Source organism: Neomonachus schauinslandi, chromosome 10, assembly GCF_002201575.2.
Source record: "Neomonachus schauinslandi chromosome 10, ASM220157v2, whole genome shotgun sequence".
NCBI lineage: Eukaryota > Metazoa > Chordata > Mammalia > Carnivora > Phocidae > Neomonachus > Neomonachus schauinslandi.
Window position 1 is genome coordinate 74,597,018 of NC_058412.1, and position 25,844 is coordinate 74,622,861.

The 25,844-nt window shown below is 36.3% G+C and overlaps 1 protein-coding gene across 4 annotated transcripts in view; it reads right to left on the reverse strand.

Moving 5' to 3' along the window:
* Window positions 1–2,979: 2,979 nt before the first annotated feature.
* Window positions 2,980–25,844, reverse strand: part of PPM1B (protein phosphatase, Mg2+/Mn2+ dependent 1B) — a 222,833-nt gene continuing 199,968 nt past the window's right edge. For 3 of the 4 annotated variants that reach the window (XM_021701150.1, XM_021701149.1, XM_021701152.1), the window contains 4 exons: window positions 19,915–20,032; window positions 16,740–16,851; window positions 16,289–16,346; window positions 5,606–6,665 (listed from right to left, as the gene is read on the reverse strand). In XM_021701150.1, coding sequence (XP_021556825.1) covers window positions 6,360–6,665; window positions 16,289–16,346; window positions 16,740–16,851; window positions 19,915–20,032 — 594 coding nt within the window. In that variant the 3' untranslated portion in view covers window positions 5,606–6,359. Of the gene's footprint in view, window positions 4,761–5,605; window positions 6,666–16,288; window positions 16,347–16,739; window positions 16,852–19,914; window positions 20,033–25,844 lie in introns of those variants that run through there. The other variant, XM_021701151.1, reaches the window with a different exon arrangement.

The following is a 25,844-nucleotide window of genomic DNA, read 5'->3' on the forward strand; positions in this document are numbered from 1 at the left end:
GTAACTCTGCGAATTGCTTTGAAATAACTTAAATTTTGGTCGTAATGATTATTACATTAGTATTTCACTACCTTACGAATACAATGGGTTTTCTGCATTGCGCATTGTTAGTGTGTGAAAAAAAATTACAATATGTGATTTACTATTTAGCCACCCAAAACAAAATGTGTTCTAAAATCTTTTTTTTTTTAAGATTTTATTTATTTATTTATTTGAGAGAGAGAGAGAGAGAGCACAAGAGGGGGGAGCGGGAGAGGGAGAAGCAGACTCCCTGCTGAGCAGGGAGCCCGATGCGGGACTCGATCCCGGGACTCCAGGATCATGACCTGAGCCGAAGGCAGTTGCTTAACCAACTGAGCCACCCAGGAGCCCTAAAATCTTTTATCAAATGCAAATACAAAGGCAATTTAGAAGAGAAATGTGAATTTGAGAAGTCACTGAAAAATGGGATCTAAATTCAAGACCAGAAAGTATGATTTGGCTAGCAAAAGAAATTCAATGGGCAAGTTCCGGTTAATTTCTGTGACTGAAGCTGAATAAAAACTCAGTTTAACTCCAGCAACATAGATCGATGCTCTGGTTTGACTGTATACTTTCCCACATCCGGAAAACACACACATTTGTTTTCTGATGACCAATTTGTTGTCTGAAAACAAAAACGCCGTTCATAACGTCAAAATACTTATTTACTTGTTAGTGTATGGTCTCATTCCATCAAGTATTTCAGGTAATTTAGTTTGGAATATAAACCAGTGAGACTCTAAATTCTGGCTCAAATGTTGGGCTAATATTATCAAAACATCTCTCCTCAACTGATACCATTTCCCTGGTCATTAAAAGACATTTTGAAGACGAGCTAGGAGAAAAACAAAACAAAAACAGACCTCAGAGAGCATGACAGCACCCTCTTTTCACACAGGAAGACTGATTCATTATATGGAAACTTCATCTTAGTTTTAAATTTTGCTACAGTTTCTTATGAAGACCAAGTGTCTAGGTTAGGTGGCGAGAGAGCCTGCCAAACACTATGAAAAGACATCAAAACCCAAATGAATCCCCCACATCTGAAAATAAAACTGACTTAAGGACTGAAGGAGAATTCAGAGTTGCCGTCGCTTTTTAACTAGACACATTTAAAACAAAAAGCTCAAGAAATGAGTGTTTTCTTTTTCAAGTAATAAGTGTCTTAAGTAAATATTTTAATTACCAAGCCTCATAATTGGGCAAGAAACATGAGACAGAAATTATGAGTGTTTTTTTTTAATGCCTCCAAGGCAACTTTACTCAACTCTGTTGAATGTTCAGAAAATCAAAAAACCTAACAGAAAAACTTCAACATAAAAGCCCTGATTTATTTAATGGTCATTAAAAAACGAAAAGTCCTATCTTTATCTGGGCAACCCAACATGACATCTCAAATCGTTTTGTGGCAAAACGATTTTATTTCAAATAACACGAATCTACACTGAAGACATCTTAAAAGACTAGAGTGATCTGAATATATGCAATATGAAAACCAAACTCTCTCGTTAACTTTAACCACAAAACAGGAGTTTCCCAAGTTGAAACCCATCACAGTTATTTCCTGATAAAATACAAAATTAAAGATTCCACCTTGTTCATCTTGCTAAGCAGAACAGTGACCACAGTCACCATCTCCCCCCAGCTAAATTTTATGCCGAAGTGTGATGGCTGTCGCTTACACTTAGCGAGCTGTGTGCTGAACCAGCCGCTTTCGTGGAGCACCACATTAAATCTTCCGCCTTTTACCATTTCTACTTGAAAGAGTGACTGACAGACTATGGTGATTCAGCAGACATTTTCTCGGAAGTAAATGAAGTAAGCCTGTCACTCAAGGAAAACAACTGACAATATTTGGTGCCAGCGACAAAATCTCACCTTTCAAATGAAAATTAGAATTTTGAAAAATCTGTATCCATTGCCGTGAGCTTGACAGCTTCCCGATACTTGAAAGATTTTTTCTGATGAGATCAGTTATATTAAGAAAAAAAATTTAAACACTGTATAATAACATGTCAATATTCTGAAGAACCACATAATTCAATGAACCAGTATTTTCCAAACGATCAATGCATGATGTTACCAAATCATGTCAAAGTAGGACATCCATTCAAAACTCCCAACAAGATAGATCAAATGGGTTTTAATGTAAGAGTACAAAGTGGACTGACAGTTTCAGACTGCACCTAACCTTTAAGAAATGAATCAAACAGAATAGTCACAATTACCTGAAGCTATTAAAATACTCTTTTCCAAATACGTATTTGTGTGAGGCCAGATTTCTTCGTATACTTCCAACAAAGGACCACAATGCAACAAAATGAACGCACAATCAGATATGAGAATCCAGCCCAATATTAAAGGGTTTACAAAAACGAAAACCACGGCTACTTCTCACACTAAATTTTTTAAATTTGGAAAATAACTATTTTTCATAAAACAATGCTATTTATGTTACCAGGCAATGGTTTCATTTTTTAATGACTGAAGTAGTATGTAAAATTTCTTGGCTTTAATTTCTAATGTGATAAATAAAATAAATAAAATAAAACCCATAAAAGCAAAAGTTCTTTGGGATCTTTAATCTTTAAAAAATATAAATGGAAAAAAGAATGTAAACAGCTGGACTAGAAGACTGAGATTAGTAAAGACTGAGTTCAGGTTTTTCTTCTGCTAATTCACACATTATTTGTATTTCAAGGGTCACTAAACCACCTGAAAAAGGTTTTTTGAAACAGCAAAAAAAAAGGGAGGGGGTTTTGGAGTGAAGAGGGGGTTAATTAGTACTGTCCTATACAGTTTGGTTAATTCCCCTCTGGGATTACAATTCACCTACATGGTTTTGTATGAAACATTTCACAATAAATATTCCAACTACGTAAAATGTTTAAAAATTACATTCAGAACTGGACTTTTACTTTTAAAAATCATACCAAATAGTAATATGTCACACTGTTTTTATCAATTCTTTATTTAGGTAACAAGTTGGTTATGTTCACTGCATTGTATGAAACATCACAATATCATACTGGAAAGGTATTATCAGTACAGGGTTGGATCAGAGTAGACATTTTGAACAATAAACCATTTTGCATTCTTCATTCCCTATCTTTTTACAACCCCCCAAACCCAGTAAAGGGACAGATAGCTTTTAACATCATCATGTAAAGCACTTTAACTTACAAGGCTAAAATCTAGAGAATAAATAAAATATATTGTGGCAATAATTCCTTTTAGACCAAAAATCAGGTGCACAATAAATCAAATGATCAGGAAAGCTGTCTGTATTCAAATGTGTGGCTCTCCAGAAACAGCTTCAGGAAAATGTTACAGAAAATATCATGAATTCCATTTCACACAGGACCAGATGATGACTCATTTTAACTACACACAAGGGCAATTACATCCCGCTGAAACACAATTTAAACATATAGGAAAATGTTTACAAAGCATCCACAACATGTAAACCATGTACAAATGGATACATTCATTGCTTCTCTACCCCAATAGCTTCTTTTCCATAAATATTTTACTCTTCATGTTCAGCATTAATTGGATTTACTACATGCAAAACTCAAAAAGAATTCAAGAATTCAAGGTTATTGTAAAAATAGAATTAAAATAATAATCTTCAAGTACCTTATGTGACAGCCATTCTGTACCGTGCCCAATGTTATAAAATGAAAGGTTACTGAACCCATGAAAATATCTCTGTAATACTTCCTTAGATCTAAAATAGATAATTTTAAATGTATTTATAGTCATTTCAATGTGATATTCTGAGCTTTGAAAATAACGGAAACAATTAAAAATTATACCAAATTACACGAAAAACTTGTATCTTAAAAGCTGAAAAATTAAAACTATAGAAACCCACATGTAAAACAGAAATCACAATTTACATTGTAAAGGCAAATCTCATCATTTAAAAAATTCGCAGCAGTGAGATGTCAAAGCAAATTATAAATAGCCATAAATTAATCCATTTGGTTTCAAAAGATTTTCTAGTGAGAGTTGAAGGATGTAGTAGGTACATGCATAAAATTTGTAAGGGTTTTATAATATTATTGCCAAATACACTTTATCTTGAAAAGCAGGCAACGTTACAATTTGGACATTATTGGAGAACCCAGTTTGGTAATACAGGTAAAATTAGAAAAAAAAAATTAAATAACAATTAATAATAAATATATATCCTATAGTAAATCGCTCAAAGGAAATTTCAAGCCACAGAGCTGCAAAAAGGCTTCCAACTTGGTGAATTGAGAAAGGAACATCCCATACAATTCTTTGCTCTTACATGCTTATATGTTGTGTGTCTTGTCTAAAAACAAAACAAAAACAAAAACAAAAACATAATGTGTCTTCAGAGTACGGCTAACTATATTCCCATGCGCCTCAGGCAGAGTTTGGGACTTGTGCTGAAATAACTCCCGTTGGTTCCTAGGGCCCAAAGTTCAACACAGATGGTACCACTATGCCTGAGGTCGGCAAAAAATACTGTAGGACAGGCAATGCTACACGTGGCAATTATCAGAAAACACAAATATGAACATATGATGGGAAATGCTAGTGATTTTCTGCTCATATCACAAAACGCTGGGAAATCCACAAGAATATTTTTCCCTTGTACTGAAGAAAATTGTGATTAAAAGTTTTTTTTTTCCCCCAACTTTCAGAATCAAAAGCATTTTAGGAGGTTTATAAGGCTACCATGGGTCTTCTAGATCTCCAGCACCCTACAGGAAGAGAAAAGGAAGAATATTATTATTATTTACCTCCACCACTTCCAGGTTGGATTGAATTTCAAAAGAAAACAAAATCAGATGAACAAATTACCTTCCTTGCTTTGTTTGAAAAGGCACTTTTACAGAGAGGTGTGTGTAATGTATACTGTGTGTATATACATGGATCTACCTAATACAGATAGAAAACTGGTTGGGTTTTTTTTCCTCCCCTCTCCACCAAATGCCTTCCTCTTTCTCAAACCACTTAAAAATATTCTGGCATTGGAAAAATAGATCAAAGACATCAGCTACATCCAAAGACCCAAAGTTTCAACTTAGGGCACCTTAAGCAACTTTAGATACATGATAAATATAAACATGAATCAGAAAAGTTAATGTTCTACATTCACAAAATATTTAAGAAATATTTTCCCATGTGACTGATAACCACCTGTATCTTAAAAACCTATTTTAACAAAAACAAAACTCGTATCTGCCACTATTTAAAATATCCTGTAATCCTTGCATTTCTTGGTATCTGATGACTACTTATAGCAAAGAGGACTGTCTTGCAATCCTTAAAACGCCCATCATGGCAACTCTCTGCCATGTCTGTGTGTGTCCATACTGACCCAAGATTAATATTTTGTAGCACAAAACGGGGATAAGACACAGAATGGATTTGAGTAAGCAAGACTTCTCAAAATGTTTTCTTTTAATGACAAAAGCCAAGCCAAAAGTTTTCTAAATTTTCTATCAATACAAATGAATTTCTACTGGGTATTTTTCCAATATACCAAACCTGGTTGTTTAAAAAATTTTTTTAATTTAAAAATAAGTACAACATGCATAGATTATTCCACATCACATGCTTTATTTGGACTTGAACACTTATAATTTCATTCTAAACACTTGGTTGACATACATTTTGATGTATGTAGTTACGCTATACAGAATATACAAACCAAAGCTGTAATAATACATAGGTTTTTCAAAAATTAGGTTTCAATAAAGAATACAGAGAAAGGAAAAATAACCACACATCCAACAGCTCAGAACGTCTAAAAATAAAACTACAGAGATGTAAAATATAAACAAGTCAAAGAACACACAAATTATCATCCCTGGGGAAAAAAAAAAATACAGGCCAGCATCTGCCATTCTTTGACGAACTAAAATCACTAAAGAAAACACAAATTTTTTACAAAGCTAACTATGAGTGTACTAATATGTAAAATAATGTGAAGCAGTAGAATTCTACATTTACAAGTTTTTCCACAATATAATGTCATCTTGCTTATCAGTAAGTAATCTCTAATCTTATCTAGTATGAAGTTAACTACTGATGTGAGTAACTAGTAGCCTCATTTCTGGCATACAATATGAAATGACATATAATTTTATTAAATTCAACGTACTATAAATAGTCCATTTTAAACTATCTGATAAAGGTGTATGCAAAGGCCTTCTTAAAAAACAAGGCTATATGAATGTAATAAAACTAGTTTACCAAGATTCAAATAACAAAACGGTTCTATAAACGCATACATTATACTTCCTAAGTAAAAACCAGCAAATCAAAGATCACAGAAATATTACCACGAAGTCAAGTCATATTTGTTCACCACTCATCTTTGTCCCTGCATCTTCATTATAGCTGTCTAATTCAGCAAGAGCACTGTTTGATTCAGTATGGCTTGCCTGCATTGTCACTGGGCTTCCAGCATCACTGTTCGAAGAAGTAGCTGAGGCAGCTGGGTCAGCAGGGCTTTCTTCTCCCTCTACTTTAGCTAGCCTGTAACTAGTCAGCATCTCCTCCAGAAGTTGTCGGTAGTTTCCCCTATGATTAATTCTCATTTGCCTGAGAGCTTCCACCAATTTTCCCTGTGATCCACTTTCCTCGGCTTCCTCGGAGGCCTTTTTTTAAGATTCAAGACCCCAGTGTCAGTAGACAAACTAGGATATATCACATGTATTTCATAACATAATCACAGCAACACACTCATTTCTCTACCACAAGTAATAGAGTCTAAGCATGAGAACATTTCATTAAAAAGTATCAAGTCTTACTTGTGTCAATAAAAATTTCCACTTGAAATATCAAGTTAATTTTAGCAAATTACCATGAACTAGTTTACATCTTATTTCACACTGGCATATGAAGCTTCCTCTGAAATTTACTCCACTATTAGAATTCGACAGCAACACAAGCATTTCCTAAAACTGACTTGCTTAATAGAAAAAAAACAGTAATTGGCTAGAATGATTGAGTACAAAAGGAAATTAGTGTTTAAAGCAACAGGAGAGGACAGAAAAGCAGGCCATTAGAACATTAGTTTCTTCATCACTGCTGCTAAAATGATAGGTAAGGAGAGGAGGTACAAAATGTAGAACTATATAAATTTAAACTGGATTTTCGGGGAATTTTAATGCTTTTGTGGGTAAGACTTTAATTTCCTCTTTGTTCTTACATATTTTAATAAAAACATTTCTATATCAAAATAAATTATTTTAAACATGATAATAAGATATGAACAGGAAACTACTCAATCCTTTTTTATTTTATTTAATTTTGGAAAACTTACAGGTTTCTACAATAGCAGCTACTTAATCTCATTAGCAGAACAAGCTCTAACATCGAAGCTGATCACAGTTAAGCTGACGGTCGAAAAGCAAGACAACCTTACACTGTGTGCCTCCTGATGTGATGCATTAAGGAGTGCAGAACCATGTCCTATGTTCTTGCCAAAAAATGTTTAATATAAATCTAATAAAACAAATTCCCAATTTACAGGAAAACAGGGAACAGAGGATCACGTTAAAGGACACAACAAGAAAACAATCATATGATCCAGAATGTAGGACATCCTATTCAAAGCTGGCTCAGATTCTTCTTTTTCAGTGGCAAGGGGGAAAAAAAGTGGGGGCCTGATTACAGACTTCATTAATATGCTTGACTGATAACCTGACTGATCAAACCATTATTCAAAATAACTACTATCACAGTCTTTCTAGAGACAACTGGGAAAATGTGGACTTGGTACTAGATGATAATTTTCGTTGGTATGATAATAGTATTATGGTTATGCAGAAAGATGTCCTCATTTCTTTTCTTTTCTTTTTTTTCAAGTAAGCTCTATGCCCAAAGTGGGGCTTGAACTCATGACCCCAAGATCAGGAGGTGCACGCTCTACCAACTGAGCCATCCACGCGCCCCAAAATGTTCTCATTTTTAAGAGCGGCATGCCAAAATATGCCAAAATGATGCCTGCAATTTGCTGTCAAAAGGTTCAGTGGAAAAAAAGAAAAAAAAAAGTAGTGTATATACACACACACACACACATAAAGAGAGATAAAGCAAATACGGTAAAATGTTAACAATTGTTGAACCTAGGTAGAAGGCGTATAGGTATTCATTATGATCATTTCAATTTTTCTAGCCATTTGGAATTCTTCATCATAAAATGTTGGGAAAGTAAAACTCAAAAGAGGTTACTGATATAGATGATCCGACACAAACTCTTAACCATCTCTGGAGATTGTTACCCTACAATTCTGCAACAAAGAAACAAACATAACACGAACATAACCACATAAAACATGGCAACGTTGTTAAGAAAAATGAGAGCATCTGAATGCTTTGGGGAAAAAAAATAGTGCCCTTATGGAAAAAAAGCAACAGGTGACAGTGTGCACAGTATATGTTTTACATGTATGTATAGGTTTATGTATCCACTGGCTTTAGGATATTATCTGTAAAATGCCTGTGGGGAAAGGAAATACAGCAAAATACAAATAATGATAATGGACAGTGAAGTTATGTTTATTTTCTTTGAGTTCTCCAATTTTTTACCTCATGTATACTAACTGTAAAATAATTTCTCAAAAATTTTTTAAATGTTTCACGTTTTTATTTATTTAAGTACTCTCTACACCTAATGTGGGGCTCGGACTCAACAACCCTGAGATCAAGAGTCGCATGTTCTTCTAACTGAGCCAGGCAGGTGTCCCAAATAACTTTTTTTTTAAATTTGCAAAATTTATCATATGGGGAGATCATAATAAAATGAGCTCTCTGTTAAGATTTTTCTTACCTTTTCTCCCTTACCCTTCCCTCTATGCTAAATAAACATGTTTCCCCAAATAAAGTTTCTCATTTGAATCTATTCAGGAAAGGTTAAGATGGAGCAACAAGGTGAATGCTTGCTAACCATAAACCTATTCGTCTTTAATCAGGTTTTCCAAACGGAAATTTTCTACTTGATAGTATATCACAAAGAACTTTTAATAGAGGGCATAAAGACTCCTCCACCTCACTCCCTGCCCCCCCACCCTCAAACCAACAACTCCCTTTTTATTTAAAACAAAAACAAACCAACAAAAAAAACTTCTAGGACATTGAAACAAATTCTGAAGTGATTATCAACCTTGGTTTCATACCAGGATTGCCTGTGGAGCTTTTTTTTTTGAGAGACAGCACAAACAGGGAGAGCATCAGGCAGAGGGAGAAGGAGAAGCAGGCCCCCTGAGAGCAGGGAGCCCGACGTGGGGCAGCCGCTTAACTGACTGAGCCACCCAGGTGCCCCAACCTGTGGAGCTTTTAAGATTAAATAGATACCAAATGGGGCACCTGGGTGGCTCAGTCAGTTGAGCGTCTGACTCTTGATTTCAGCTCAGGTCATGATCTCAGGGTCATGAGAATGAGCCCCATGTCCGGTTCTGCGCTAAGTGGGGAATCTGCCTGTCCCTCTCCCTCTGCTCCTCCCCCTCCCCACCGCCCCATATAAATAAATTAATTAATTAAATAAAATATTTTTAAGAAATTATATAGATACTAAAAGTTCTATCAAACAATACTCAGATGCATTGGGTTGGGGTGAGTTTTTTAAAGCCTGACAGGTGATTCTGATATACAGAAACTCTACTTACTTGAACTTATTGATAAAAAGGTGGTTATATTGGTTGCATTTCAATTTTGGTGGGTTCAAAAGATAAAGGACCTCTCACTCTCCATCTGACACCTATTATTACAGTAAGCATCTATGTTTCTGTGAATTCTGTACTAGTGGTAGTTGGGGAGGAGTAGTTGCTTTAAAAAAAAAAACAAAAAACACATTAAAACCAAACCTGTAAATCAGATCAGCATGAATTTACAATGGCTGGTATCACAGAGCCACTGAACTGGATAGAACTTAACCTAATGACCACATTTAAACGTCATTTTATCTCAAAGCAAATTACATTTTCCTATTGTGCTGGATAAAAGATGGATGGGTGAGACCTCTTCCCCAGCCATTTCATTTGACTCTTCAAAATTCTGTTCCACAACTCTCTTATGGATTTTCATTAATATCAGAAAAGGAACCTACTGTTCAGCTGCACTTTTTTTTTTTTTACCTGAACTACTATATACACATCATGTTTACACATCTATTAGAGCAATTAATTCCACCTTGCAACTGTTCATAAGTCTTTTCAATTAGATTGCAAACTCTTTAAGGTAAACAGAATTTCACATTCCTTTCTGTATCCTCCCTACCCGCTAGGGAAGGAAAATCAATGTTTCTGCTTAGAGCTTTATGCACATGATCTCATTTAATCCTCACAGGTACCCTAAACATAATAGGTACCACAACCCTAATTTTTATAACTGGAAATTTATAGGCTCAGAGAAATTTAAGTTGTCAGGGTGACAATGCTAATAGTAGGGGACACAGCTCGTATTTCTATACAGGTGTAATTAACATCAATGTCCCTCTGAATGTTCTTTTGAATACATTATGGTAGGTAACATAGTAAGTGCCCCATATAAATAGACACTTACTAAAGAAATAGTGCTTAAAATTATTGAAGTGGGCCACAAATTATTTCCTATTCAAATCTACAATGTATTTCCTCAATATAGAAAGACTAATGAAATTATAGGACAAAAAAATATTAGATGGGATGGTTAAAATTATTCTGCAAAACAGACTTAAGGCAATTGGAGATGAGAATACATAACTTTTTTTTTTTTTTTAAGATTTTATTTATTTGACAGAGAGAAAGACAGCGAGAGAGGGAACACAAGCAGGGGGAGTGGGAGAGGGAGAAGCAGGCTCCCCGCCGAGCAGGGAGCCCGATGCGGGGCTCGATCCCAGGACCCCGGGATCACGACCTGAGCCGAAGGCAGACGCTTAACGACTGAGCCACCCAGGTGCCCCGAGAATATAGAACTTTTTCCCTGTTTAATTTTCAAGGTTTCACTGTCATCTAGACACAGTTTAAAAGAATCAAATCTCTCATGAAAACACTGCCTTATCCCAAATAAGACATAGGAATATAGATAAATCAGACAGCAAACAGAAGGGAAAAATAAACACATTTAAAAGATAAAATTTAACTAAGCTAGTATTTATTTGCAGCATTTTTTAAATGCAGTTGCCATAAGCAAAATGCTTCAAATGATTAGCTAAAACAATGGAGAAAATAGTGAAGAATGCTAATATATATTTACAGTGTTTTTAGTGGAGTCCTATCTTCTGCTTTTCAGCTAAAAATAATTTTTAGAGCTGAAAATCCTCAAATATGCACTCATGAGATAGAATTAACAGTGACCAAGGAAGAATCTAATAAGCTGTTATTTGCTAGGATCATGTCAAATTTAATGAATTTGAAGTAATTTTAAAGAATCATTTAGATGGTCGAGACCACATAGCTAAGAGAAGTGGTATGTCATACCATCCTTAAAAATAAAGTTTACTGTATTTTCAAACAGTATAGATCTTCTCTATAAAAATGCTTTGACAAGTGAAAAAGAAACAAGTTACCAAAAAAACCTATTATTCACATAGTCCTGAAACTGTAATATAAAACTGTAAAAGCAGCTATGTTTATAACTGATCTATCTGAAATTATCAAAATAAAAAGACTGTATATAAAACTTAATGTGAAAACAGAATATGAAGACTTTTTTGGGCTTTTGTCCTGTCTTTCCTCCCTTCTTAAAAAGATTTTAGTTTAGGATTAAAATGTGTACTATTTTAAATGAAAAACAAGTGATAAAAAACTGTGGACTTGACTGCTTAGTTTCAAAAACTTTATGAAATATTCTTCATTAAAACCAGAATATCTTGGGCGCCTGGGTGGCTCAGTCGGTTAAGCAACTGCCTTCGGCTCAGGTCATGATCCTGGAGTCCCGGGATCGAGTCCCGCATCGGGCTCCCTGCTCGGCAGGGACTCTGCTTCTCCCTCTGACCCTCCCCCCTCTCATGCTCTCTCTCTCTCATTCTCTCTCTCAAATAAATAAATAAATAATCTTAAAAAAAAAAAAAAAAACAGTACCTTAAGACTACTAAAGAGATTCACAAAAGAACAGGAAATGATTTTTCGTGGATAGGAGAAAGGTGGGGTACAGACATATATGTAATCTCTAAATAACTTAGACAACAAAGAACCGTGTAAAGAGAATAGTTTTCAGAGTTCCCTTAGATTCGCATTCTGGCTGTACGATTTGTTTAGCTTTGCAACCTAGACAAACTACTTCCTCTCACTGAGTCTTAGTCTTACCTATAAAAAGGATGTTGAGGACATCACCTATTACTTTATACAACAGCTGGTAATTACAAGTCCCCCCTTTACCCTTGGAAAATCAGCAATGTATATGGCTACTTGATTAGTGGGTATATTTTATTGATTTTACTTATTTGACAAAGAGAGACACAGCGAGAGAGGGAACACAAGCAGGGGGGAGTGGGAGAGGGAGAAGCAGGCTTCCCGCTGAGCAGGGAGCCTGATGTGGAGCTCTGTCCCATCATGACCTGAGCTGAAGGCAGACGCTTAGTGACTGAGCCACCCAGGTGCCCGATTAGTGGTATATTTTAAAGATCAGAATCTAAATCAGTGTAATCTCTACACCCAACATGGGGCTTGAACTCACAGCCCCAAGATCAAGAGCTGCATGCTCTACCAACTGAGCCAGCCAGATGCCCCCAACCTAGCATTGTAGAAGTAAAGGGCCATCATCTCAGAGCCCTGCCTAATGTAAGAACAGCATAGAGCAAAAGGCAGTTTTATTTTTTCTGGTCCTGTAGGTGATTATTCTCTTGGGGTCACAGACTCCTTTGAGGAACTGATGAAAACCATGCACATACTACACTTCTCATGAAAAACTGCACATTTTCCATAAACACATTTTCAAAAATTTTCTGGGGATTCACAAACCACCTAAGAATCCCTGCTAGACCCTTTTCCAAATATTTTAACAGTTGGGAAAATGTCAATATTGCTTGCATTAAGAAGTCTGAACACATTCCAGAAAGTTGAAAAAACAAATTTAGTAAACAACTTCAGAAGACTCCCCTAAATAGTGTAGTGAGCTTTCTGAATATATTTTAAATGTTTTAATTCCTGACTTATAGGGGCACCTGGGTGGCTCAGTTGGTGAAGCGTCTTGATTTCAGCTCATGATCCCAGGGTTGTGGGATCGAGCCCTGTGTTGGGTCCCATGCTGAGTGTGGAGACTGCTTGGGATTCTCCCTCTCTCTCTCTCTTTCCCTCTCCCTTTGCCTCCCCACCCTCCATGCACTCTCACTCTTTCTTTCTAAAATAAAAAAAAAGGAATATTATAAAAACAAATTCTGGCTTACATTCCACTTGGCTTTTTGAAATGTTATTCAAAAGGTTTTCTTTGAATATAAGAAAAATGAATGAATCCCTATTTCTAATGGTATTACCTATAGGCATTCACAGCAGGATAATTCTCTCTCTGATATAAAGCAGACATCTTAGGAACCTAAATACGTCTCGGATTAACTCTGACTAGCATTCTTTTTTTTTTTTTTTTAATATCTGTACAAAATTTTATTTTTGTTATTAAAAAAAGCCCAACTACTATCAGCTCCTGCCACTGTACTTCTTGGCCACATCTTCTACAACACGGCACAGATCTAAGCTGAGAAACAGTTACGGAACACATTTGTGCCTAATCCACTGCTACAGTAGCTCAGGTTAAGAGCTAAGAATTTAATTAAATACCTATAATTACTTCATTTTTTTCTGCTTCTTTGTGTTTTTCAGTACATTTCTGCTAATGTACATTTAGTATATTTCTGCTTCTACTATGGCTCAACATTTTTCTAAGGTTGTGATTATTCTGAAAGGGTCAAGAAATATTTCCCCACATAGGATTCTGGGCTGCAAGTTAGTTTTTACAGTGAATAGGGAAGTTTCTCCAATCCATGTATCTGTCTAATAATGAGTTTACACTTATCATCTGATCTCTGTAATTATTTCACTAGTTGACTGCCAGCATCTCTTTAACCTAACACTGCACATGACGTGTTTCTAACAGACTACAATACCACAGATATCCCTCTGAGTGTACCACTCTTCTGCTCCAAACAGATGGTGGCTCCTCACTATAAAATATAAAGTTCAGAAGGCCTCTCCAGTGTCTCCAAAAATACGTCTGGCATCCTGAATTCTTATTTCTCACCACAGCAGTTCGCTGTTCTAGTCAAAATGAGGTCCTTTCTTTAAAGATAGCTCATATTTTGTTCTTGCCTCTCCCATCCACTTGAACTATATCATCCTCCTCATTTCATTTCTGTCATTCTAATCATTCTTCAAATCTCCTCTTTTCTCTGACAAATCTGACTTTCCCAGCAATCACTGTACAATTCACATGGCAATTAATCACATTCTGTATTTTATCATTTCTTCCTAACTTGTGTGTTTATCTCTACATGGGGAGCTGCACTGACCGTAGGGATGGGACCATGTCTAATGTTCTGTACAGTCTCCTCCCTACGTCAATTCACCACGTGATAGCTTGTCCATGTTTGATCTGCTGAGGTTACTAGAAAGCTTATATATAAACGTAATTAAGTATGCATCTCCTTAACTTACAGAGTCATGTAATAATCCTATTCAAGGCCAGTTTTTTATCCTGGAGCATTTCTCTTCAGTTTCATGGCTCTGTTGTTTATTTATTCACTGTTTAGAGAGCTACTGTGTATAATAAGTATTTTCTGTTTTTAAAAAATGTTTAAAACATTAACCTAAACATTAATTTAGGGGTGTGAAACTTTTTTTTAAAACTGTATCTGGAGTAAGAGCAGCCAACTTTCTTGAGGGACCTTGAAGAGATTCAGCAAGGAATAATGAGATAATTTTTCAAATTTACACACCAGGCTTACATTTTCAGGCACATGAAGAAACATGAGCACTTATATGGTTAGTACTGAATCAGTAACACCTTCTGAGGGCTTATTTCCTCTAACCACATGTGGAACCTAGGATCTCGCTAAAGGGATCAGCCTTTCTTCACTCTACCACCCAATTACCATGGGCTTTTCAGTTGTGTCAACATTTTGTCCTTGTCTGATTTAGGGTTCACTCTAAATGTAGCATATGACGTATTTTTATTTTTAAATGAATTTTCACAGCTTTAAGATACAAGTCTTAATACTTTGAGGTCCTGGGTACAAAATAAAGACTCAGAACCACTGCTCTAGACCAAGATATAAAACCTGTTACTGGCAATATACAATATCACTTTTATTCAACTCACTAAAATGTATTAATCGTAAACTTTTTCTTTTTGCAAGGATACGTTTATGTTAAGAAAAAGGAAATGATAGGACATGGCTGTGCAATAATGAATCCTGCAAAACGGCTCAAATGAGAGGATACATCATTTCTACCAGTGGTTGATGTCTCTCTCAAGACCTGCCCCGAGGAGCTGGAGATTTGGAGGGTGAGTCTCTCTCTTCTCAATGAGTTTCATTACTAACTTTGGCTCCCTTAAATCTTTCAAGCCTATGGTTAAAAATTAAGTTATTCATTTATAGATGTCTAAAAACTTCAAAACCCTACAAGGAAATACTTATTCGAATTACTGACTCTGAAACGTAGGGCAACTAAGAAAGAAAAAAAGAAGGCACTGTTTTGTCTCTCGGTACTAGTGCGAAGATAAAAACACTACAGAGGTGCAGCTGACACCTCATCAGTATTTCTAAGGAAGGTAAAGGGATAGAGTTTTGCTCTGATGAAGCATAGCAGGGTACAACAAAAATGGTTATCCAGTTCAACACAAAACACCTACAGTGGCAACATTAAGGTTAAGAAAGAAGTTATCCCCAGGTATTCAACTGGGCACACAGGGGCACTGAAAGTCAGGTCTTTAAAATAATAGCTCATTTCTCTATCACTAAGTTCTAGTGATGATAGCAGCCTGCTGAAGGAGAAAGTGAGATATTTAAAAGGATGTTCTTCGCTTCAAAATTAAGATTTAAGGGAGAAGGAGAAGGAAAGGCAGACATACAGGGAGGAAGTAAGTACAGCCCAACAAGAAGGTACTTGATGCCCGTTACGTGACAACAAACTTAACTACAAAATAGAACTGTATCTCTACCTCCATTTCTAGACATTTCCTTAAACTGACTCCTTAACATGAAACATAGTATAATTTATTACAGATTTCATTATGTGAATGTATTATAGCTAATATTTACATTACAAAATTATTTTAAATGCTTAAGAAATAAAAGAAAACTTACCCCATCGCTTTCTCTATGTGGATTCAGCCTACTATAAACAGCTTCAATAACACTGCGCCTAAAAAAAATTATGCTTTAGTTTTATTAAATTACAATTACTAAGCTTCTGAGTATTTAAAATAATACTTCATCTTGAATATCCTCAAAAATTAACTGCCACACTAAATGCTTGCCAAGAACATAGTTTCTACATTTCACTTAGAATTTGATTTAGCACAAGCCATTTGTTCTTATTTATAAAGTAAGAGAACCTTCACCTTTTCAAAACACATGATAAGTAATTCCCTTAAAAAAAAAAAAATGCCTTTGGATGAAATTTTTAAAGTTCTTCTCTACTATATAAGAACCATCAACCCATCTCATCTTTAGATAATTGATATACTTCTTCCCCCAAATTACTTAATTACTAATTATAAACGAACTCAAAATTAGTTCTTTTTGTTCTACTTACTTGCCAGCAAGACCTCCCCCAGGAGGCAAATTTGGGATATTTTCTGCAGACAAGATGCGCATGACATGGGCAAGATCAGGCATTCCTTCCTCACCAGACTTCTCCATAATTTCTGCAGGTTTTTAAAAAGAATTCCTAAATTAATGTGTTAACTCAGGATTCAGAGAGAGTGAAACAAGGGGAACTATTTGGTAGTATCAATTTTATTTATTTTCTTTTTTTTAAATTTAGATTCAAGTTAGTTAACATATAGTGTATTATTAGTTTCTGTAGTATCAATTTTAAAATGTAAAAAAAAGCAAACATTATCTTACGATCACACAAGGAATAAAAGTAATATAAAAAGTTATCTGCATACATAAAAGCAAAAACTGGAAGAAATAAAATGTTCAACAATACAGGGACAGTTAAGGGGCGCCTGGGTAGCTCAGTTGGTTAAGCGACTGCCTTCGGCTCAGGTCATGATCCTGGAGTCCCTGGATCGAGTCCCGCATCGGGCTCCCTGCTCGGCAGGGAGTCTGCTGCTCCCTCTGACCCTCCCCCCTCTCATGTGCTCTCTCTCTTAAATAAATAAATAAAATCTTTAAAAAAAAAAAAATACAGGGACAGTTAAGAAAATTTTGGTATAGCCACTGAGTGAAGTGGTTTACAATCACTAAAAATGATCCCTGTGAACACAGGATAGCTATGTGGAAAAACACTTTGATCTAATTTTATACAAGAATAATACGAAAGTTATTAATACTGTAATTCCCCAAAAAAAGTGATAGATGAATAAGGACTGTAAGGAGAAGGAGAAAAATTAGGAATTGTTTTATAAGGTTATTTAACTGAAGAACAGTTGACAAATAATATTAGTTTCAGGTGATTCGACAATTATACACATTATAAAACGCTCACCACAGTAAGTGTAGTCACCATACAATGTTAGTACAATATTACTGACTATATTTTCAGCCCTGTGACCTCTTTGATAACTGGAAGTTTATACCTCTTAGTCCCCTTCACCTAGTTCGCCTATCCTTCCTCTGGCAATCATTAGCTTGTTCTCCACACCTATGACTCTGTTTCTGCTTTGTTTTTTAGATTCCACATGGAAGTGAAACACTGTCTTATTTCACTTAGATAATACCTTCTAGGTCCATCCATGCTGTTTTATAAGCTTTTTGATCCCGAGGTAGTTATGTTCCACAACAATTTAAAATACAAAAGGAGGGGCACCTGGGTGGCTCAGTCAGTTAGGAATCTGCCTTTGGCTCAGGTCATGATCCCAGGGTCTTGGAATGGAGCCCCACATGGGGCTCCCTGCTCAGTGGGGAGCCCCATTCTCCCTCTGCCTCTGCCCCTCTCCCGTGCTCATTCTCTCTCTCTCATGAATAAATACAATCTTTTAAAATAAATAAAATTTAAAAAGGAAAATAAATCACAGAACTTGCTAAGGCTTAGAACAAAATAAAACATTTACACATTCCATCTATATTTACAATTTATGAAAAATACATCTTTAGAGCATGATTATTTGGCCAGTATTAAGACATAAACTCTTCAAAAATCGGAGGATGCCAACTTACTTTTAAGACAACAAAAAAGCAGTGTCCTCAGCAGCCACCATGCTTCACGAGGCCCTCACCATCACCGTAACCTCACCACTCCCATTTGACTCTGCCCCTGACTCCCCTCTATCTCCAAAAAGGCTCTATGCAGAGAAGCCTTCTCCTACTTCTAGATCTTCACATGTGCTTTTCCTTTGATTTGAAACACACTTTACGCCATTCCAATCAACCCATTTTGCATAGTTCGCTCATATTCAGGTTTCAACTTCATGTGTCACTTTCTCAAATTCTTCTCCAACCCAAGGCTGAAGTCTGTGCACTGCTACATACTTCCACTGTAGATGTTGCTTACTCTATCACAGATTGCAAGCTTCTTGAAGGACTGTCATTTTTCTGCCTTATACTTGTATCTCTATAGTACAGGATTTCTCAGCCTTGGCACAATTGACATTTTGGATCAGCCACATCTTTTTTTTTTTTGGTGGAGGCAGTCTTGTGTACTACAAAATGTTAAGCAACATCCCCGGCCTCTCCTCACTTTAGGCTAGTGACACCCTCTCAGTTATGACACCAAATATGTCTGCAGACATTGCCACAATGAAAGAGAGAGAGAGAAAAGAATGAGTGTGTATGTTATAGAAAATAGAGGAGTCACATGCACTGTAAACAAATGGGGAATCTAGGTAAAAGGTACTACATTGTACACGGGAGCTCTCTATATTTTTTCAATTTTTCTTTAATTTTAAAATTATTTCAAAATAAAAAGTTAAAAAAATAAGTACAGTTGATCCTTGAATGACTTAAGTTTCAACTGTGTGGGTCCACTTATACATGGCTTTTTTTTCAATATAGTACACTACCGTCAATATATTTTCTCTTTATGATTTTCTTAATAACATTTTCTTTTCTCTGGCTTACTTTATTGTGAAAATACATACATATACATATACATCATATATAGGACATACAAAATATGTGTTAATTAACTGTTTAAAGCTTCCGGTCAACAGTAGACTATTGTAATTAAGTTTGGGGGGAGTCAAAACTTATATGTACATTTTCAACTGAGGTGGAGAGTGGGGGGGGGGAGACAGGGAGGTGAAGGTGGGTGTGTATGCACTCCCAACCCCCATGCTGGTCAAGGGTCAACTGTAAAATCAATACTCTTTCACAACATCAATGCTGACTCTTATCAGTAACATAAAAACATATGGTATAATGAATTCCTATGATTGACCTGGGAGGAATCAGTGTTAGTCGAATTAGAGCACTTGATGTTCATGATAAGCCTGGAGGCAAATTTCACTGGACTCTTCACTACTAAAAGTATAATCAGGAAAAGAGGAAATAAAATGGCAAAATTTAACAGACTATTTTCAAATGTTTCTCTTTGGTGGTATAATAGACATATTTGTCTTCTCCCTGCCAATAAATTCCCACACATTGGTCCAAGATGTGATAGTAAATCTTAGGCAGACAGATGCTTGTTTTTTAAGGCCTTGTTTTGAAATACTTAATCGTTTTTCCTAATTCTAAAAAAACTATTTCATAAACAAGGGAGAATACTCTTCCTTTCCTTCTAAATGGGAATAAAAAAAAAAAAAATCACCTTTCTTACTTACCTTCAACCCGTGATTCCAAGTGCTTATCCAGCTCTGAATCTTTTCTCACTGCTTCATCTGAGACCTTGGGCGCATTTGAAAAGCAAACTAGTACAATACTCATGTTATCTCGACTTCCCTGTATTTTAAAGAAAGAAAAAGAATTAGATTTCCATAGTCCAGCAACTTTCTATTATTTCATTCACAACAGTTAATTACATTAAGCAATTATAGTTTATTTAAATCACCAGAATGTACACATTCAACACATTAATTTCCATTCTAAAGAACTATCTGAAGCATTCCCTGAAGAAACAAGATCTCTAGATATGGGTATATCTGTAATTATTTTATGACTTTTAATTCTGTGTACCTATTCTTACCCACCAGCACTCTACAACCTAAGAAATGAAGATACCTTCATATGTATTACATCTTCTAAACTGTTTCCCACTCAACCTGCATATTCCCAAAGTCGCTTACGCCCAAAAACACATGTTCCCAAACAAGTGTGCAATTTTCACCTAGCTAATTAACCCACATCAGAGCAATGCTAGTAAAACTCTACTGAATTTGACATAGCTGAAAATTAATGATCATTAGGATACCCAAGACACTATACTGAACAATTACAAGCAGAGAATAAAACAGATTGTAAACTGTTCTGAGGATAAAGCAGCAAACAATGGAAGGTAACTGGATGGCTGAAATACTGTAGTCAGATATAGTAACTTGTGAAGAAAAGACATCAGATCATTATATAGAATCAAATATTGTGTCAGTCTGCAGAGGGGAGCCAAAACTGCTAACTTAGGGACAAAATTACTGTCGCCTTGGTAATCACACTACCATAGGCAAATGATCTATATTTTTAAAAGTAGCACTATTACCATGAGATTACGAGAAATAAATTTAAAATCTTCTCGTAGCTTTTCCTATAGGTGTATTACTTTAACTGAGTTTCTTAGAACAGGGACTTAGAATAGTGACTGTTTCAACTCCCCCCGCCCCCAAAATAAACTAAGTCAATGGAGGTGGTAGGCTACTTTGTCTGATGGTGCAGTTTGCCAACCCAAGTGAAAAAAGCTAAGGCCATACCCATTCTAGTCTTTTCAGTCATTATGGCCAGAATCTAGGCAGGCATTGTCTGGTTCAGACTTGCCAGCTTTCTGGAACCCACATGACACAGTCAAAAAGACACAAAGGCCTTGAAAAACTTTTGCCACCACCTCCTAAAAGTCAATGTAGCAAAGCCTGAAGACAGTGGAGGTCAGGCCTTAAGAAGGCTTCAAAAAGAATAACTCTTTCCACAGACTCCCATGTTTTAGTGGGAAAAAATATCATAAGTATATAACCAGATTCTCCATACCTGAAAAAAAAAAATCAGGATTTCCAAAAAAATCAGAACTGGCCCAAACTAATTTCATTCTTTCATGAAATCCACCAAGACTTTCACAATGACTTCATATTAGAAAATATGCACTGGCTGTATGAATATATATACATATCCACACAAACACACTATGGTTCCAAACAGCATCCTCCCCCCACCCCCCAAAAGAATCAATACATTCTACAGGAATCAGGATTGACCATGTAAGTTCAGGTCAGGCAAAAGCTTTATACCAGAGATAATTAAAGTTACACACAATTTCCATTAGGTTTTTATGTTATAAAAATTACATCTTATCAATTGGGAAATTAACTGAAAGATAGTTTCAGGAAGTTTAAATAACAAAAAATAAAGGAAATAATTTACATTTACACCTCAGCTCTGTGTGATTCCAATGATGCTTCTTCTATTTCTACATAAAGATGACTTTCAGGGGCGCCTGGGTGGCCAGACAGTTGAGCAACTGACTCTTTCAGTTTCAGCTCAGGTCATGATCTCAGGGTTGTGGGATCAAACCCATCCATCGCTCCAAGGCTCTGCACCCAGCCCTGAGCCTGCTTAAGATTCTCTCTCCCTCGCCCCTTACCCCTCCCCCCACCCCCTCTAGCTCTAAAATAAATAAATCTTAAAAAAAAAAAAAAAAAAAGCCCCAGAGTGCTACAGTGTACTCACAGAGATATTAAAAATGAGGGGAAACAGAGTGATACTCCACATTTGTGGATACCCTGCAAACTAGTGTGAAGCCGTTCAGTTTTAACATTGGATAACACTATATTCCTCTCAAGGACATCCAATATTTTCAAAGCCGGGGTTTTGAGAGTTGCTATGATAAAAATCAAGTCCCATAAAAAAAATTAACGTGATACAGGAAATGAGGGTGGCTGTGCCCAATGATTCCAAGATCTGAGAAGCTGTGCAGTGAACAGGTACACATATCTTTCTTGTTAGTATGTAACTGCAGTATCTCTTTTTTTAAGATTTATTTATTTATTTTAGAGAGAAAGAAAGAGAATATGAGTGGGGGGGGGCAGGAAGGGGGAGAGGGAGAAAGAGAATCCCAAGCAGACACCCCACTGAGCACAGAGCCCCACGCTGGCTCAATCCCACACCGATCCCACCACTGTGAGATCATGATCTGAATTGAAACCAAGAGTCGGACACACAACCAACTGAGCCACCCAGGTGCCCCTGTAACTGCAGTTTCTTAAAGAATGAAATAAAGGATTTTTTCAATGTATATGTATTATTTTGTTAAGACATATATATACTCATTAAGCTTGGCTCTAACCATATAATACTTGTATCTGCTAAGTATTAATACGGCTAAGTAGCACTACGAAAAAATTCTGAAATACTCGGGCACCATGAGACCAAGAAAGTTTGAGAACTGCTACACTATAGACTATACTTTTACATTCAGTCCTTCCCTTCCATACTCCAAAATACCCAACCACACTCCACTCTAATACTATTTATGTCTACATTTGTGTTATTTAGAATTACATTTTCTGAAAGCTATAACGGAAAAACTCCTGAGTTTAGAGCTAAACAATTTTGGGGGGTATATGGGTACATTGTTCATGTTCTATTACTAATCTGGAATGGCGCTGCCTTTGGAAAATAAGCCAAAGAGACATAAAGGCCCTGAAAAACTCTTGCCACCACCTCCTAAAATTCAATGTAGCAAAACTTGAAGACAATGGAGGTCTTGACTCTTGGTTTCAGCTCAGGTTGTGAGCTGAAATTTTCCCTCAATTTTATCCAACTATCAGGTACTATTCTCATGTATATAAATAAGCTTCTGATAAGTGTATATAAGCAGAATTTAGAAAATCGAATAGTATTTTATACAATATATTTTTTTAAAGATTTATTTATTTATTTATTTGAGAGAGAGAAAATGAGAGAGAGCACATGAGAGGGGGGAGGGTCGGAGGGAGAAGCAGACTCCCTGCAGAGCAGGGAGCCCGATGCGGGACTCGATCCAGGGACTCCAGGATCATGACCTGAGCCGAAGGCAGTCACTTAACCAACTGAGCCACCCAGGCGCCCAAAAAAATCGAATAGTATTTTAAAAGAAAAAATAATAGAACAATTTAAAGGAATACTGACTTTTACAATTTAAGAAAAAGCAGGTGGCAAAGTAACATGCATAATATGATCCATTTCTATAAAAAAACAAAAAACAAAAAACAGAAAGGAAGGGAAACGAAACCCTATTTTTATATTTCTATATGTTTGTATGAATAAACAGAATTATTTGGAAGAATATGTGGCTGCTTAAGGGGGATGATATTTTTAAAAAGGACATAAATACAAACATCTTCGGATTTGTTCACAAATGTTCTTATTCATCTTGTGATTATTGAAAAAAGAAAAGGGAACTCTTAGTATTTCCATTCGGAAAAAGTTTTTCGTCAAACCTTCTGTGAAACATTGGCAACGGACCCATCAAACTTGAATCAGGAAATGTGAGTTCTAGTCTTGGCTTCAACACTCATCAAAATATGACTTAACAGCTATCTTTTAATGTCAAACCTCTATTTCCTTACTTGCAAATTAGAAATGGATTTTTATTTCATTCATCTCAGGCTACTAGGAGGACAAATGAGTGTTATTTACAAGTTATGAAAGGCTATGCAAACAGCAGTTGCATAGCATATGCAACCTGAAATTAGCGTAAATACCATGAATGCTACTAGCATTGGCAATAAAATAGGAAGGCTGCTTTCTTAGGGATTATTCTCTCCTAGCGTTAACGTATCTTAAGAGAGCAATGCCTGAGTAGAGTCATCCAACACTTACTGCTTCATATTCCTAAGTGGCAATCTTGAAAGAGATTATCATTAGCAATAATAATGCTAACTATCTTTTATAGTTGTTGTGAAAATTAAATGCATTAAGGGATGTATAAAGTGCTTAGAATAGCATTTGGCTCATAGAAAGCAATAATTTACTGATGTTATTGTGATTATGACGATTATCACAATCTTCCAAGATTTCATGAGTTAACATATAAAAGTGCTTGTAAACTATTAGGGCATGACAAATGTTAGAAGTGTTAGAAAATATTAACACATCATTTAAATCTATTATCAGGGAAACTTCTACTTAAAAATCAGATCTGGTCTCTCTCCTCCTGAAGTAGCTAGCACCTACTGAGCAATCGCTAAGTGCCAAGCACTGAGCTAAAGTGCTTTCCAGGGATTTTAAAATTTTGTATTCAATCTTTCAAAGTTCAAAGCAATCATACTCTATTTTAATCATATTGTTTTATAACATTGCTAACCAACCCCTGGTTTTACACTACAAACAAGTGACAAATTATGGAGTTAGAAAAACAGAAATGGGTAAGAAGTTTTAACATGCAAAAGGTTCAAAATATTCAAAGGTCTGTTATGTTTCAACACAAAAGTTAACTAAGCTTCTCAAAACTGATTTCAGGGGCGCCTGGGTGGCTCAGTTGGTTAAGCGACTGCCTTCGGCTCAGGTCATGATCCTGGAGTCCCGGGATCGAGTCCCGCATCGGGCTCCCTGCTCAGCGGGGAGTCTGCTTCTCCCTCTGACCCTCCCCCCTCTCATGCTTTCTGTCTCCCATTCTCTCTCAGATAAATAAATAAAATCTTTAAAAAAAAAAAAAAAAAAAAAAAAAACTGATTTCAATTTGGGGGCACCTGGGTGGCTCAGATGGCTAAGCATCTGCCTTTGGCTCAGGTCATGATCCCGGGGTCCTGGGATCGAGTCCCACATGGGGCTCCCTGCTGAGCAGGGAGCCTGCTTCTTCCTCTCCCTCTAGTGCTCCCCCTGCTTGTGCTCTCTTGCTCTCTCTGTCAAATAAATAAATAAAATCTTAAAAAAACAAAACAAAACAAAAAATGATTTCAACTTGGGGCACCTGAGTGGCTCAGTCAGTTAAGCATCCAACTCCTGATTTCAGCTCAGGTCATGATCTCAGGTTGTGAGAGGGAGTCCCACACCCCACCTGACACCCCACACTCAGCGGGGAATCTGCTTGAGATTCTCTCTCCCCCTCTCCCTCTACACACTCCAGCACACGCTCCCATTCTCTCTAATTAAAAATAAAACCAAAAAACTGACTTCAATTTGAATGCAGCTTCATTCTAAGGAACTATGGTGGCCAACTTCCACTAAAATTGAATGACTCATGGGTTCCAACCTCTTGTCCCTATTACTGTCATTTATCATTTCTGAGATTCTAGGAATCCAGGATATTTAATACCATCACCAGGAATATTTAATTACTGATCAAAGCTGTCAAGCAAAGATCCACCACCAGAATCATTTCACCCCCTCCAAAAGGGTGGGGTCAAAATTCCTGAAAACAAACATCCTTTCAATGGAAGGGAGTGTGCAGTTTATCCACAATACAAGCTTCTTTTTTACTCCAAATTACAGACCTAATAGATTTTTGGCTATTCCCTTCGAAACAACACGCCATTCTTTCAACAAAATACTATACAACCATGACAAATGATTTAGACTGATACCTACAGACATGGAGATCTCGCTACAATGTACTGTTGCACAAAAAAGCATA